Source organism: Mobula birostris, chromosome 21 (genome assembly GCF_030028105.1).
Source record: "Mobula birostris isolate sMobBir1 chromosome 21, sMobBir1.hap1, whole genome shotgun sequence".
Lineage (NCBI taxonomy): Eukaryota > Metazoa > Chordata > Chondrichthyes > Myliobatiformes > Myliobatidae > Mobula > Mobula birostris.
Genome location: NC_092390.1, coordinates 44,213,292 through 44,230,837, shown reverse-complemented (window position 1 = coordinate 44,230,837; position 17,546 = coordinate 44,213,292). Strand labels below are relative to the sequence as shown.

At 39.4% G+C, this 17,546-nt stretch overlaps 1 protein-coding gene across 1 annotated transcript in view; it reads left to right on the top strand.

Moving 5' to 3' along the window:
• Positions 1-17,546, top strand: part of tcerg1l (transcription elongation regulator 1 like) — a 602,997-nt gene that overhangs the window by 406,762 nt on the left and 178,689 nt on the right. The window contains exon 8 of the mRNA XM_072239775.1: positions 5,216-5,370. Within this exon, the coding sequence (XP_072095876.1) occupies positions 5,216-5,370 (155 nt within the window). The remainder of the gene's footprint in view (positions 1-5,215; positions 5,371-17,546) is intronic.

Below are 17,546 nucleotides of genomic sequence, written 5' to 3'. Positions count from 1 at the left end.
AATGTAATCATGTGCCTAACCTTCACACATCAAAGTTGCTGGTGAAGGTTAGGCACATGATTGCATTGTACTATTTTGAAGAACAGCAAAGAAATATCCCAGGTATCCTACCCAATTTCCTCAAAGCATGTTACTGAATCAAATAACAATGTAAATAATAATGTAATTACATTACATTACTAGCAAAGGCGTGGACACAGAGAGACAATTCCACACAACAAAAGACAGTTCCTTATCTTGACCTAACAAGGCTATGGTCTTGCTCTGGCGGTAACACTTCAGTGGTACAGGCAGGGTATACAGGCGGGGTACCCAGGATAGGTGAGCAGGCAGAGAGTCAGGCGAGGTATCCAGGCAGAGAGTCAGGTGAGGGGGGAAAAGACAGGGAGGGGAACAGAACAGTCCAGCAGGGAATCCCTGGTTTGCAGAGGTGTTTATGTCTCAGCCCCCTAACGAGAAAAAGCCTTCGCTAGGTGGGTCCATTTTGGATATCCCCCTCCCCCTCCATCCACGCCTTCGCTAGGTGGGTCCATTTTGGATCTCCCCCTCCCCCTCCCACTTTCAAATCTCTTACTAGCTCTTCTTTCAGTTAGTCCTGGCGAAGGGTCTCGGCCCAAAACGTCAACTGTACCTCTTCCTAGAGATGCTGCCTGGCCTGCTGCGTTCACCAGCAACTTTGATGTGTGTTGCTTGAATTTCCAACATCTGCAGAATTCCTTGTATGTGCCTAACCTTACTGGCTAGTCTGAGTATCATGTTCTGATAGAACTATTATACTTATCTACCTGCTGGCATTTTTGTGCTTATTTTGCTGGAACAAGACTTGAACCTTGAATCATCTTATCCAGAAAAAAAATGCTTTCAAATGAGCCCGAGCAAACACTAAATTAATAAAGGTTGGAATTATGACACACATTAGTGTTATCTGATTATACATTAACTTTGATATTAGTAGTATATCTTACATAAAGCTCTGTCCATTTTATAAAGATCAATGTACACATACTTCCTGTAAATTGTTAATTGTTATGAATGTTTTATTAAGACTTTGTAGCAATTGTAGAGATAATTTGTTGAGTTACTTTAATAAATTTTAAGTAGATTTCAATATAACACAGGGCATATTCAGGCACTCAGTTTGAAATATATCGATTTTTAACAATGGTGATTTTAAAAATCTCTAAACTTTTCACTTTTTTCCATTCTTACTACCACACCCATTTCTTCATTTTTGCTAAAAGTCAATGATTTGAATCCATAAGCAAGAACATCAATTGCTTCCATTTCTATTATTCAGAGACAAAAAATATCCTTCCAGTGACAGACACACAATGCTGGAAGAACTCAGCAGGCCAGGCCGCATCAATGGAAAAAAGTACAGTTGAAATTCCAGACCGAAACGTCAACTATACTTTTATCCATAGATGCTGCCTGGCCTCCTGAGTTCCTCCAACATTTTGTGTCTGTTGCTCCGATTTCCAACACCTGCAGATTTTTTCTTCCGGGTGACATTGTGATTCACATGCTCTGCATTTGGTGCAAATGATTTGATTGCTTTTATGTTTAAGAAAGCAAGCCCAGATTGGATGAACAGTTTATATAACACATTTGTCCAGTTCTCAAAAATAATTCTGAGCTTCCAGTATTTGTCATTCTAATCTTCCCCTCCCCACAACTCTCACTCAGATACTTCTACCTTTAGTTCCTTACATTGTTCCATCAAAAGGCCATGGTGCACTCAAGCAAAATATCCTCCTTTTATGTCTGAGATAGCTGCAGCAGATGGGGCTCAATGTTGAATTTAACAATTTCAGATAACCAGCCTTTCCTGCTCGTTTCTGATGTTTGGTCATCTGTAACTTCCAGTATTTTCTCTCTCCACGTATGGTACCTGAACTTGCAAGTACTTCTCGTAATTTATCAGAGATTTACAGCAACCACTCTGTTTTCTATCTCACAAAGTTTATTTATTTGCTCTCCGTTCTCACAATTCCCTCTGTTTCCTCTTCTTCCAGAAACTGTAAGTAAGTTATGATTAACAAGCATTTACTGCTGTTTCAGGTAGCACAAACACCTTCTGTATCTTTTGGATTTTATTATTTTGAACCCAATGAATTATATTTCTTTTGTTTCTCTTTCATTCTCTGAAACTTAAAAAATGCTTGTATTTTTGTTCATTTTTCCCATTCTGCTGAAAGGTCATTGACTTAAAGAGTTGACTTAAAGGTCATTGTGTTATCTATCCACAAATGCTGCCTGACCTGTTGAATATTTCCAAGGCTTCTCCTTTTGCTTACAACTTTGAAAGTCTTTATCATTCAACACCGTATCGGGGAATAAAGTTATCCAATGAGCCAGCAAGCAAATGTTTATCCATTTCTTCTTGTCTTTGTTCCCTCTTCCCTGATGCATCCCAACATCCACACAGCAAAATGACAGCTGATAACTCATAAAAACTGAGATAGTATCTGAGAGAAATGCTCGAAGATTAAAGAAAGATTAGCTTTATTTGCCTCATGAACATTGAAACATACAGTGAAATGCATTGTTTGTGTCAAATCAAATCAGCCACTGTTGCCAAGCTTCCAGCATGGGATGACCACAACTCACTAACCCTAACCGTACATCTTGGAAATGTGGGATGAAACCGTGGCACCCAGAGGAAGCCCACACAGTCACAGCAAGAACATACAGGCAGCGGCTGGAATCAAACCCCGATCTTACAGCTGACGATGTAAAGCATTCCACTAACTACTACACTGCCCTGCCGCCCTCAACAGCAATGCTCAACAGTAGAAATTACAGTGGTCAGATCTGGTGCAAACAGAATAAACGAGCTACCAGAAGTTTTCGGATTCAGTACTAGTTCCAGAAGCTGGAATCTGGCCAAACAGAAGCTGAGGTACTATTCCTCAACTTGCACTGAACTTTGTTGTAACAGAGCAGGAGGCTGCAGTCAGACAGGACAGAGTGGGAGTTAAAGATTCAAAGTGCATTTATTATCAAAGTACTTATGCAGTACACAACCCTGAGATTCGTCTTCCCCACAGACAGCCACAAAACAAAGAAAAACCATGGAATACATTCAAAGAGAAACATCAAGCACCCACTCTATGCACAAAATCTAATCGCACAAATGGCAACAAAAAAAGAGCAAAAAACACAGAATATCAAACAGAAAATCGAAAGAGTCCAGGCATATTTCAGTTCAGCTCAGTGTTCATAATCTGCAGGCCGCCCCTGATTCAAAGTCACCAAAAGTAGCAACAAAAAAAGGAGTTAGATAGTGAATTAAAGTAACAAGTGACAAGAACGCAGGATTATCCCTGCAGACTGAGAGGAAGAGCTCTGCAATGCAGTTACCTAATCCGTACTTGGTTTCTCAGCAAAAGGGGGAAGCTACATTGTCAGCACTGAATGCAGTATACTGGACAGCAAGAATTGCAAGTGAATTGCTGCTTCAAGTGGTTGGGTTGTCTGAGCCCCTGAATGAAATGAAAGAATGGGCATTAAGTTCAGATAATAGATGAGCACCGACCGAGAGATGTGTTCTAACCTTTTCATTCACACTGTTCTTTTCCTCACATTCTTAAGCATTAAGTTGTAACCCAGATTACACAGTTCTAGCTTTTTATTGAGAGACAGTGCAGAATAGCCTATTCTGACCCTTCTAGCCTTGCCACCCAGCAACCCCCAAATTAACCCTAGCCTAATCACAGGACAATTTACGATGACCAATTAACCTTTCAACCGGCATGTCTTTATAATGTGGAGGGAAGCCAGAGCACCAGGAAGGAACCCACCCAGTCACTGTCCATGTTCTTCAGCTGCTGTAGCCCATCCACTTCAAGGTTTGGTGTGTTGTGCATTCAGAGGTGCTCTTGTGCACACCACTGTTGTAACGTGCGGTTATCTGAGTTACTGTTGCCTTCCTGTCAGCTTCAACCTATCTCAGGAGATCAGCATTTTCTGAGACACTCAAACTTGGCACCAACTATCATTCCACTGTCAAAGTCACTTAGATCTTATTTCTTCCTTGTTCTGATTATTTGGTCTGAACAACTATCGAACTTCTTGGCCACGTCTGCATGCTTTTATGTGTTGAGTTGCTGCCACATGATTGGTTGATTAGATACTTTCATTAATGAACAAGTGTACCTAAAATAGTGGCCTCAATATACTTACTCACTTTTTAAATATATATTGTTTCTGTTTTTTGCACAACTTTTAATCTATTCAATATACATATACTGTAATTGATTTATTTATTATTATTATTTTATTTTGTTTATTTTCTTCTAAATTATGTATTGCATTGAACTGCTGCTGCTAAGTTAACACATGCTGGTGATAATAAACCTGATTCTGATTCTGATTCCTTCTTACAATTAGATTGGTGGGCATCATACACTTACATTATCTTCAATCATAACAAATATTGAGCAATCTAACCAGAAGTCCTTAAAGGGACCACACAAGGCTGAGTTTCTGAGTTTCTTGCTCGTGCATTTTTTAGTCCACTACTGGTCTGGTCATAGTTCTCTCTGTCCTTCAATTCCCTATAAAACTATCCCTAACACTTGCCTTATTAAATGAGTCCAGGCATTGTCCATTGGAAGGATGTAAGTAGCTGGTAAGTAGTGTGGGCTAAAGTTGGTGCTCTTTTGACTAAAGAACACATTAAAATGAACAGTGGAAATACTGCGTTTCCATGCATTCAACCTTGAGTGAAGTGTAATACATAAAGATCAAAGAGCAATTTCATTTTTCTTTGAAATGAGGAAATATTTCTGTAACATGATATAAAACCACAATTGCCCTTATTGCCTCATTTCTTTGTGACAGCTGTTAAAATTGACTATGCAGTAAGTATGTTCAAAAATAAATGCAATGTGTATTTTAAATACTGCTGAAGTTGTAAACAAATACAGATCTCAAGTAAATTATGAATGGAATTCGTTTGTTGTTAGTAACGCATTTTTGATCCACTTCTTCAGGTGGCATTGTTTTTGCGAGTCTGTATTGTCTAGTTGATGCAAAAAAATCATTTTTAAAGGTAATATCCATGGTTTCAAGGTTTTTTTTTGTAAATTAAGATCATAAGTAACCTGAGCTTAAAATTTTAATTATTTCCCATTCTGGAAATATTCAGCAAAATCAAAATGAAGCATTGTTACTAGCCATGATTTAACAATATAATCTATTTTATGTGTAGGTGTGTTGTCTGGACTGGAGATGACCGTGTTTTTTTCTTCAACCCCTCAATACAACTGTCAGTGTGGGATAAACCAGCGGAACTTGAAGGGCGAGGTGATATTAACAAAATCATACAAGATCCTCCCCATAAGCGCAAAATAGAATTGGCAACATGTAAGTAGCAACAGAATAAGTATTACTTGGAACATTGTTCACTGTGAGCCAGTTTTGCCCGCTTACTGAAATGGAACATAACATAGGCACACATGAAGAGCACAGAATTGTCCTTGACCATCAGTGATTAGACCTAAACAGCACCTTATATTGAAACTCTGACCTCATATTCATTGAGACAACAAACTGCAGATGTCCAATGATCTACCTTTGGAGGCTCAGCAGAAAGTAGGCCTCAAAAATTGGGCTATTGTATTGTTGACAGAAGCTATCAATTAAGCCCTTAGAAGGACAGAAAAAAGTACTTCAACCAGAGGCGAGCAAAGGGAATCAGAGAAGACAGTACTAGCAATTACTGCTAAGAGTCAAGTTCGCTTTGGGAAAATTGAGGGAAGTGTGGGATTCTGAAGCTTTGGGTTGGTGGTCAGAAGACATCTGTGCACATAAAACACAGAACATTGAATAGTATGCACAGTTCAGACCATTCTGCTCAGAATGTTGAAACGATCGTCAACCTACTGCATGATCAAACCCTCCATTCTTCGTACGTCCATGTACCTATCTAAGAGTCTTTTAAATGTCACTAATTTATCGGCCTCTACCACCATCCCTGGTAGGGCAATCCAGGCACCCTCCACTCCCTTAAACAGATCTCCTCTGGTAAAGGTCACTGTCACCCTGGGCTGTATTCTATCTATGCCTTTCATGACCTTATACATGTCTATTAAGTCACCTCTCATCCTCCATTGTCAAGATTATAAGAAATAAGCCCTTTCCTCATGACTTCTCTTATCCAAATAGCATCCTGGTAAATCTCCTCTGCACTCTCTTTTAAACTTCTGTATCTTTATAATGAGGTGACTAAAATGGAACATAATATTCTAAGTGTGATCTAATCAGAGTTTTATAGCGCTGTACCATTATTTTGCAACTCTTGAATTCAGTCTCCTGACTAGTGAAGGTTAGCACAAGATATGGCTTCCTAACACCCATCTGCTTACACAGTAATTTTGAGGGTTCTATGGGCTTGGACCCAAAGATCCTTCTATTCCTCCAAACTGCTGAGAATCCCGCCTTGTACTCTGCTTTCAAGATTGACTTTCAAAGTGTATCACTTCACACTTTTCTGGATTGACCTCCATCTGCCACTGCTCCACCCAATTCTACATCCTGTCTATATCCCTTTATTATCTATGACAACCTTCTACGCCATCTTCAACAGCACTACCCTTTGTTTCATCAGCAAACTTTCTAACCCACCCTTCCACATCATTTATAAAAATCACGAAGAGCTCTTGTCCTGGAACAGATCCTTGTGGGCACCACTAGTCATCAATTTCTATTTTAGATACATGACATCAACTGCCACCCTCTGTCTTCTGTGGGCAATCCAGTTCTGAATCCATGCAGACAACTTTCAATGGATACCATCCTTCATAACTTTCTGGATGTATCTACCATGGGAACCTTGTCAAATACCTTACTAAAATTCATATACACACATTAATCATTCTATCTTCATCATCTTGTTTATCATCTCCTCAAAGAACACAATTACACTCCTGAGACCTGACCTAGCCCTCACAAAATATGCTGACTGTCCTCAATAAGACTATGCTTCTGCAAATCACCATAAATCCTGTCCTAAAGAACGCTTTTCAATAGTTTGTCCACCACTACCATAAGACTCACTATCCAATAATTCCCAGGATTATCCCTATTACCTTCTGTGAACAACAGAACAACATTTTCCATCCTCTAATACCCTGGTGCTGCTCCAGTGGTTTGGAAGAATGCAATGGTCAATATCAATGCACATGCAAACTATTTCCTTGCTTTCTATATTAACCTGTGGTATATCCTGTCTAGTCCCAGGGACTTATCCATCCTAATGCCTTTCTTAACTGCAGCATACTCCCGCTCATCAGCCTGTTCTACTCTAACCTCACATTCTCAAAGTCCTCCCTGCTGAACCCTGAAGCAAAATATTCATTAAGGATCTACCCTTCCTTTGCTGTATCCAGGGATACATTTCCCCCTTTATCTCTGAGTGGTCATACCCTCACTTGAGTCATTCTCCTGTTCCTAATTTACATTCCCAAGTTCCTGCTTAACAGCATCATAACTTAGCCAATTAAACACTTTCCCGTACAATCTGCTCCTACCTCTCCCCAGGCTGTGGTAAAGGTCAGGGAGTTGTGATCACTATCTCCCAGTTCCTCTGAGTCCACATTCTATTAAACTTAACCTTTTTGATAGAATGAAAGTATTTTCCCCTTTAACAAGCACCAGCTGGGCAAGCTGTAGGCAGTTTTTTTAAAGCAACCAACATTCAATGTAAACCAATAATGTACTATCACTTATTCACACATTCAAAGAGTTGGGTCACATGCCAATGTGTCATGGATGTGGTTCTTTGTGTGTATCTAACCATAGAAAACAGATTCCATTAATGAAAACTGGGCTTTTTACCAGTCCCCTGATATCCAAAGACCTGGTAATAACATTTTTGTCAAGGATGGGGTGTCCTAGTTACCCATTGTTCTATTCTTCATAGTAGTTGAATAAAGCTGGCATTGAACCTGACAAGTTATCTTGTCTGACGTCTTAACTGACTACTAATAACTTAACTGAGATAAACCTGGAGATGAGTGATATTACTATAAGCACAAATATCTGTGTAATATATGACTTTTAAACTGTAATTTAAGCAGAGTGTCTCTATGTCCAAGTTTAAATTCAGGGTTTGGGTGTATTATTCATTTCAACATGGAGATATGCTATTAATGATGCTTTAATGAAATCCTTGCTGAAGGAAAATATATTTTCTTCACAGGAATGGTTACCTTATTGAGTTATTTTATTTTAAGGCTATGTTGGTAAAAAGATACAATAATATGAAAATACAGTAAGAGAAGTAATTGATCCTAATTATTTCAACAGTTCCTACCTCATGCATAGTTCTCAGTAGCATTACACCAAAATTATAGGTTACCAGCATACCAGCATAATTTTGTTAAAGACTCAACAACTTTTGCGCAACCTGCTCTCCATAAACCTACTCAAGTAACAGACAAGGCCATTTCACAGTGATCTGCTTGCAAATCTAAGATTGTGTCATACTGGTATAAAGGAACTTGAATGTTTGTAAATTTATCAAAGTTAAGTTTATTGTCATAACACGAGTACATGCATAAACCGCTGCAATGAAGAATTTACCTATAGCAGCAACATGGGCACATAACATTATGTTAGCTACATTCACAGAAAAACTTAAAACATGCATAATACACAATTTTTACAAGAAAGAATGCATTTAGAACAAAAAGAAAACGAAGTCCACTTTAGTGCAAAATGATTATTTGTTTATTTATTTATTTATTTATTTATTGAGATGGAGTATGGAATAGGCCATTCTGTCCCTTTGAGCCATACCCGAAGGGTCCCGGCCTGAAACGTTGACTGTATCTCTTCCTATAGATGCTGCCTGGCCTGCTGAGCAATTTTGTGTGTGTTGCTCGAATTTCCAGCATCTGCAGATTTCCTCGTATTTGCGGTGACAATTTACCTACCAATCTGTACGTCTTTGGGTTGTGGGAGGAAACTGGAGCACGTGGAGGAAACCCAAGCGGTCACACAGAGAATGTACAGACTCCTTACAGGTAGCAGAGAGAATCAAAGAGGTCACAGTGTTAAACTGGAGTGATTAAGCTTTTGCTTGTTGGTTGAGAACCGAATGGTTGAAGGGAAGTAGCTATTCTTGGACGTGGTGATGTGGTATGTTGGGCTTCTATACCTCCTGTCCGATGGTAGCTGTGAAAAGATAGCATGGCCTGGATGGTGGATATTTTTGGTGATGGATGTTTCTTTCTTGAGGCATTTCCTCCTGTTGATACTACTGACAGTGAGGAGGAATGTGTTTGTGATGTATTGGGCTGATTCCACTACACTGCAGCTTCTTACTTTGCTGTGCATTCTGATTGCTGTACCAGACCACGATACAAGCAGTTAGAATACTTCCAGCGGTACATCTGTAGAAGCTTGTTGGACAGTTTGATTTACTGTCATCAGCAAATTTCAGAGTATGGAACTGTGCTTACCCACAACCATATTTGTAAAGACAGTAGAGCAGGGTGCTAGGCATGAGGCCTTGAGATGCACCTGCTGATGATCGACAAGAAAGTGATTAGCACTCACAGATAGGCATCTGCCAATGAAGAAGTCAAGTGTCCAGTCACACAGCGAGGAATAGAAGCCCAGGTCTAGAAGACTGATGATCATTTTGGATAGGATGATTATGTTGAACACTGAGCTGTCGTCAATGAGCAGCATCCCGACATACAAATTCCTCTTGTTGTATGAGTTTTGTCAAGAATATTCCAAATTATTTTCCTGAAGAATCTAAAACGTCTGTGATGAGTCATTCTGTGTACATAACATATACAGTCTGGTACTGTTGGCGCTGAACCATGAGCAACATTAATGCTAATGAGCTATTTCTTAATTTATTAATAGTGTATGTAATGAACTCAAAGGTGTGATATTGCAGTTGCACAGTATTCTAAGAATTATTGTTCATTCTGGTTTAGAAAAGGCTAGGGGAACCCATTCTGCTCAAAGCAATATTTATTTATATATGCATGCAAGTTCAAACATTTCTTAAGATATGCAACCTGGTTGTAAACACATTACTGCACATCATTTGTCAGCACTGAGAAGGTGCATTTGTATGCCAATACGGAATGACTTTTCAGAGAAGATATGTTGTGCCTCGGTGAGCAAAATGTGTAAAGGGAAAATGTTGTATTTGTAATACAAGATAAATGCAATTGTATTAAAAAAACTGAAAAAACAAAATCAGGAAGTTTTGTGTTCTTGGCATTTTGTGATATTGCATGGAGAAGAATTGAAATGGCTGAAGACTGGCTTCTGTTTCTGTGGGGTTGAAGGAGGAAGCTGAAATGCATCATCTTTCACTACTTCTATCCAAGCATGGCTGTGAATATTCCAGCTTTGTCATTAGTATTCACATGCTTGGCCACTCTATTGTTGAAAATGGTGATGTTCTTGGAATGTCCTCCTCTTGTTTGATGTTTAATTACCCACTAATTTTTTACAGCGCAGTGTGCAGAACATCAATGTGATCAGTTAGTTGTGAGATTGCAGGCCTTCCTCTATTACAGGCTTCTGTTGTTGTTTTGATTGTAATATTTGAATGAAGAATATGCTGGATCATGAAGTTATGGATTGTTGTGGTTTACATTTCTGCTTCTGCTTCCTTGAAACTTCCATCAATGTGGCTTTGCAGCAAATGATTTTGGTAATCTGCTCATTCATTATCTAAAGCAGGGGTTCCATACCCTTTTTATTCCATGGACACCTACCATTAACTGAGGGGGTCCTTGGACCCCAGGTTGCGAACTGCTGATCTAAAAGGCCCCACTACCTCCCCTTCTCAAAGGCCTATAGGGACTTTCAGCACAGGCTATTGCCCGACTGACTTTTTGTTAAGGCTGATACTTTGTGTAGGTGTGATGAGGTTGGAGTTACCTCAGCCTCAGTATCAGAATCAGGTTTAATATCACCGGCATACGTTGTGAAATTTGTTAACTTTGGGGCAGCTGGACCACTCCCACCCCCCTGTACCGGATGGTGATGCAGCCGGTCAGAATGCTCTCCCCAGTACAACTGTTGAAATTTTCAAGTCCTTTTGGTGACATACCAAATCTTCTCAAACTCCTAATGAAAAATAGCCACTGTTGTGCCTTCTTTGTAGCTGCATCGATATGTTGGGTCCAGGTTAGATCCTCAGAGATATTGACACCTAGGAGCTTGAAACTGCTCACTCTTTCCACTCCTGATCCCTATGTGAGCACTGGTGTGTGTTCCCTCATCTTACCCTTTCTGAAGTCCACGATCAGTTCCTTTGTCTTACTGATGTTGAGTGCAAGGTTGTTGCTGCAACACGATTCAACTAGCTATTATATTTGTGAATGCACGTGTAGTTTAAAGAAAGTGGACTCAAAACTGCCTTCTGTGATGTGACTCTTGCTCAGGCAGATTTGCTTTAAATTACTTCAAAGCATGTCTTGCTTGTTCCATGAAAGTCTGGGTCTACGTGACTTGTCTACAGAGACAAATGGCCACAAGCATATGAAGGAAAATCACAGAAGTGGAATCCTGGCATATGTCACACACTGCATGTGTCTGAATTCATGCAGCAAGGACTTGAGTTACAAAATTGAGAACAGTGCAATACATGCAGTAATCTCTCAACTTTCTTTAACGTTTGCTGCAGGGTTTCCCAACCTTTTTTATGCCATGGTCCCTTACCACTAGCCAAGAGGTCCATGGACCCTTGGTTGGGAAGCCCTGGATAGAAATTATGTGTGTAATAAACACGAACACTCTACTGTTGTTATCGGAAATCTCCACTGCTTCTGGAATGGAACAGTAAACCCAATAATCAGGCATGTAACGTATAAATGTTTCATGGTTTTGAAAGAGAGGATTTGAAAAATTATTTTTTAAATTGACATTAAAACAGCTGCAATCACTGGACTGTATGCATTTTATCCATAAGAAGCAGTTTATGGGGTATATTAACTCACTTTCTACTTTGAACAGAGGCAATGAGAGACAGCTAATTCATTCCCAATTCATTAGCTGAGCTTTCTCAAATCTGGACAAGCACAGGGCAGTGAAAAATTAGGAACAGTATTTGAGTAATTAGAAACCATGCCTGTTGGGGACCCCACATTATTGAAGGGATAAAATCCCTAGGATATCAAATTGCATGCTAGGTATTTCAATTCAGGTAAGTGTTCAGCCTGAAGATACACAACATACTTGCCTTGTAGTACCCAAGAGAAGAACTATCACAGAGCTAAAGGTTGGATCCATGTCCAATGAATTTCTGTCTTGCTTGTTAATAAACAATAGAGTGTCAACAACTCCAATAAATTTTGGCAATGTTTTGAGAAGAGAAAAATTATAAACTGTGTCAATTCTTTTAGAGATTTATTTTTACTGAAATATATCACCTTTAACTCCTAGGTAGTCTTCTTATTTAATCTAGTTCAAAGGAAGATTAATTAATTTTGCTCCATTTCCTATGTTTTGCAAATGTTGGAAGGAGGCTGCATTTTAAATTACTTCCTCTCTTTCAATGTATAAGCGTGGATAATTTCTATAGATTTTGTTAATACACTGTCAAAGATTAATGTATTCAGTGGCTGTGGATGCTGGGCAAGGTAAATAAAAATGACCATATGTCTTGTTTCAAATCAACATGTTGCACATTCAGTCACCAATGTGCTCAGCAAGCCAGATTCCAAAAACGTGTATTTGGCATTCCATAGGAACGTTGTGATATTGTGATTTAATATTAGTGAATTTGCACTGTTGTTCCTTTGATCATAATTGACAGGTAGGTCTAGCATCAAAGGAACATTTTGCATACACGAGTACTAGACTTCTGACACCTGGTTAGACAGATGGGTTCAGTCGGTATCTGATATATATTCTGCATGAATTTCCTTTCATGGAAAGTCTGGCCAAAAAATTATAAGGCTTAGCATTATTATCAATCCGAGTTACTGAAGCTAGTTCTTCCACTTCAGAAGATGCCTGACCATTGAGGGTTCCCAATTTTGAATTTCTATTTTCAGATTTCCAGCATTTTTGTTATAGGGTTGCTCTTCCAGAATTTAGAATACCAGGAACATCAGTAAAAGAGCAAAGTCTAAATTTCTACTCTTATTACACTGCTTGGCTTCTTTAGATTGCTTCTGTACATGAATATCACCTGACTCTGCTCAAAAAAGGCAATAGAAATGCAATTTTTAATACACGTTTTATGTCACTGTAATTTGTGTCCCAGTTTTCAGAGGCTATTTCGGTCGCTATCATTTGCAAGGTGTTCCTTTAACAGTTACTCTTCTGAAGTCTAGGTAGCCTATAAGCTGCTTGAAAGGAGATAGAACCTAGAATTATGTCAATGCAGTACCCTTAGCATTTATTTACCTTTGCTGTTATATCATATTCTGGCAGATTTAGTTATCTTATCAGAGCAGCACCGAGATGCTCTTTTTGGAGATATCCCTGCTCATACTTTCTGAAACAAATGAGTAACAAGGACCCTCTGTGCAATGTTTAAACTACAGTATTATGCACAAGTCTTAGTCTTGTCTTTTATATATATAGCATTTATACCATTTATATATATACACACACACATATATATAGCTAGGGTGCCTAAGACTTTTCAATAGTATAGTACTGTAGTAATTTATGTATTGCACTGTACTGCCTCTGCAAAAAAAACCCCACAAATTTCATGATACATGTCAGTGATGATAAACCTGATTCTGATATGGGTTTCTATTGTGGGCTGAGAGTGGGAAGGAGAATCATGGTTGGGGAACAAAGGAAGAACAGAGAGGGGAGGGAGTGGGAAGCAGCAGAGGGACATTCTGTAATGATCAAAAAAACAGTAGTTTGGAATCAAATGAGCTTGCCTGATGTCACAGGGCTGGGCATGTCTACACCCGCACCACCCTCCCCCACCCCCGCCCTGGCACTCCTTCTTCACCATTCCCAGCATCCTTTGCTCCCACCAGATTTACAAACTTACTTTCTGCTCCACATTGACAAATGCAGTACTATGCAAAAGTCTAAAGCATCCTATAGCGATATATATGTGCCTGAGACTTTTGCACGGTACTGTATCAGGGAATGCCTTTGGAATAACTAGGCACCAACGGGGCTGGGGGTGGGGGGGGGGGTATAATGTTCTTACTTCACAGTGCCAGACTTGAATGCCACCAGTTAACCATCTATTGCAGTATCAGACATTTATTATTTATAAAATTTCACCTTCTTTCTGTTAACTAAATTCTTCACCTCAGTATAGATACATAACTGGTGACAACAGCAGGCCAAAGGCCTGTTTCTATGCTATAAGACTCAGCCACTAGTCTCCTGGTTTGAATGTCTTCTGTGAGCTATGCATTGGGACCATAAGATATGGCAGAAAGGGTGGCCCTCTCCTCTAGGTTTGGTCTACCATTTATTAACTTCATGGTTATGAACATCAGTTCTGCCTATGAAATCTGTTATCACAGGACCATCTCCTCACTCCAAGAATCAAGTCTGGTTCATCTCCGCTGTTGCACTTCCTTCTTTAACCATTGGGATCTAAATGCAGAAAATATTCAAAGATTCAAAGTGCATTTATGATCAAAGAATGTATAAATTATACAGCCTTGAGATTTGTTTGCTTAACAGACAGTCACAAAGCAAGGAACCCAAAAGAATCCAATTTAAAAAATAAGGCCCCCCCCCCACCGTGCCAATAAAGAAAGAGAAAAAAAAATCAAAAGCAATCATGCAAACATTAGAAGCAAGCAACAACAAAAGCATTCTAAACCAAATTGAGTCCTTAGATCCAAATCCCTGGAGCTGCCCGAAGTAGGCCCGAAGCATCAGTTTTCACTAACTTGCTGAGAGGTGACCAGGGGCAAGGGCCAATCTTGTTGCTGCATCTTATGATCCCATGGATAGTTCACAGAGATCACTCAAATCAGGAGATTAGTGCCATGTGTGGTATCACTAAAACTAGTCAAACTATTCATGCTGATATATTACCCCAGTCCCTTGTTTCAAAATAATCAAGAGAGTTCAAAACACTACCAAGAGGGCCAGTACAACAGAGTAGTCGCCATAAGAATGAAAGAAGACTGAAAGAAGCTTCAGAGGGTTGTAAATCTAGTCAGCTCCATCTCGGGTACTAGCCTACAAAGTACCCAGGACATCTTCAAGGAGTGGTGTCTCAGAAAGGCAACATCCATTATTAAGGACTCCCATCACCCAGGGCATGCCCTTTTCTCATTGTTACCATCAGATAGGTGGTACAGAAGCCTGAAGGCAGACACTCAGCGATTCAGGAACAGCTTCTTCCCCTCTGCCATATGATTCCTAAATGGACAGTATCTCCCTTTTTTAATCTACATTACTTCTTTTTTTGCATGATTTTAAATCTATTTAATATACACATTCTGTAACTGATGGATTGATTGATTGATTGATTTCTTCTAAATTATGTATTGCATTGAACTGCTGCTGCTAAGTTAACAAATTTCATGACACATGCCGGTGATAATAAACCTGATTCTGAACCCAAATAAGGATGTCTTATGCCATTTGAGTTGTGTAGTAGTCATGCTCACATCTGCAAAATGTGGATCTCTCCACAATAATGTGGCTATTGTACAAGGTCCAAGCAGCAATATTTAAAAACTTTGCTCAATATGTTCAAAACGTTTTTATCACTCAAAATCAGTAGGTTTTCTAATAAATGTGGCATCTGCTTGTCATCGTTATTGTCAGGTTTGTTGGTCCACTGAAAGCCATGATATGGTAGTTTGATCAAACAGAATAAAAAATATGAAATAATTTCATCATTGAATAATTAAGCAATATACAAATTTAATTACAGTTATTTTGGTACGGTCAAGTCAAGTTTTTTAATGTATCTAAACTGGCATTGCATAAAGGTGTATTTGGAATGATTGAAGGTGTGCTTATACAGGAGTTTAAATTAGCAATTAATTTAAGGAGCAAAAGCCAGCTCTATTTCACATTTATTTCTGTGGTTTTAAAATGTGATGGACTGTACTGACAGCTTAAAGCATAGGGCAGAAAATTCAATTAATGTTTTGCTAACAGCCTTGCATATTAACAAGAAATGGTACAACCTTGCTTGAAAAAATACTTAGTATCACCTACTAAGTGAAAACAAAAATACCTTTGATAATGCCACAGATACCTGTAACTTTGATATACTGAAGTAGCAGATATTTCAGTGAATGATTGTGCTGCCAGGTTGTATTATCCTAACTGAAAGTGAGGCTCTTTTAAGATACCCCATTATTCCTGATTCCTGCCTCTCAAATAGGCCAATTTTTCCAGAAAATAGCAGCAATAAGGTCTCTGCTATAAAACGTCCGCTCACTACAAAATGGGGTGGGATGCTGATTTTATTATGCTCAAAATAACTGCAGATACTGCAGTTGAATGATACATTCCCATCCAATATGGATGTTGTCAGACTGATAAACTTGTCACTCTTGACAGTGCACTAAGATTCAGTAGAGGTTCACAACATACATGCCTACCAATATACTTACTTGCATCAGTTAAATGACAGAGCCTGATTTTCAAACTGGCAGGCCAAAGATGATAAAAGTACCATCAAATGGAATCTGAAAACTTGAGCAGTAGATTTCTTGTGCACGAAGCTCATGGGCTCCTGGAAGAGAAGAAAGATGACAGACATCCTACCCTGCAAAATCTCATTTCAGGGAGGTAGCACCATCAATTTGCGGGAGACTCCCGGAACTTTTGGGAGAGGTGGGATGTTTGCAATAGAGTAGCTCCTTAGCAGCCAGCCAGCTAGTTTAAATAACATTAGCTATACTAATGAAAGAATGACACCTGTTAAACTCACCTCAACAGGTCTTTTACCGTCTTAACCCACCGTGGGCAATAGAAAAGTCACTGTTGCAAACAGTGCAGCGAGCAACACTGTTATTATTTTTGACCCCTATTAGGCAGGGGTACACTTTAGGGTAGTCTGGGGTGATGTACGTTTTATGTTTGCTTTTTTTGGAACACTCTCTCATGGCGCGCTTTCACTCGCTCGCGCTCTCTCTCTCTCTCTCACTTGCTTGAACTCTCTCTCGCTCGCGCTCTTTCACTCGCGCGCTCGCTTGCTTGCGTGCTCTCTCTCTCTCTCACTTGCTTTCTCTCTCGCTCTCTTGCTCGCGCGCTCACACTTGCTTTCTCTCTCGCTCACTCTCAAAAAAATTGATTTCCGTGACATTGTATGTAATTTGCGGGCATCAGGGAGCCACTATTAATATGCGGGAGACTTCCGGAACTTCCGGGAGAGGTGGGATGTCTGAGATGATGAACAAAGCCAGTAGCCATCCACAGAGTGAGCCAACTATTGGAAAATTTTTAAGCTGCTCCTGAAACATTTCATTGCAACATTTAAATGATCAGATTCGACTTTGACAGAGAAATCTAAATAGGCTGACATCTGGATACTGCTGCTTTAAAGCGGAGCTTTATGAAGTAAGCAGCTCAGGCTTCACTTTGGCTGATGTGGTGTC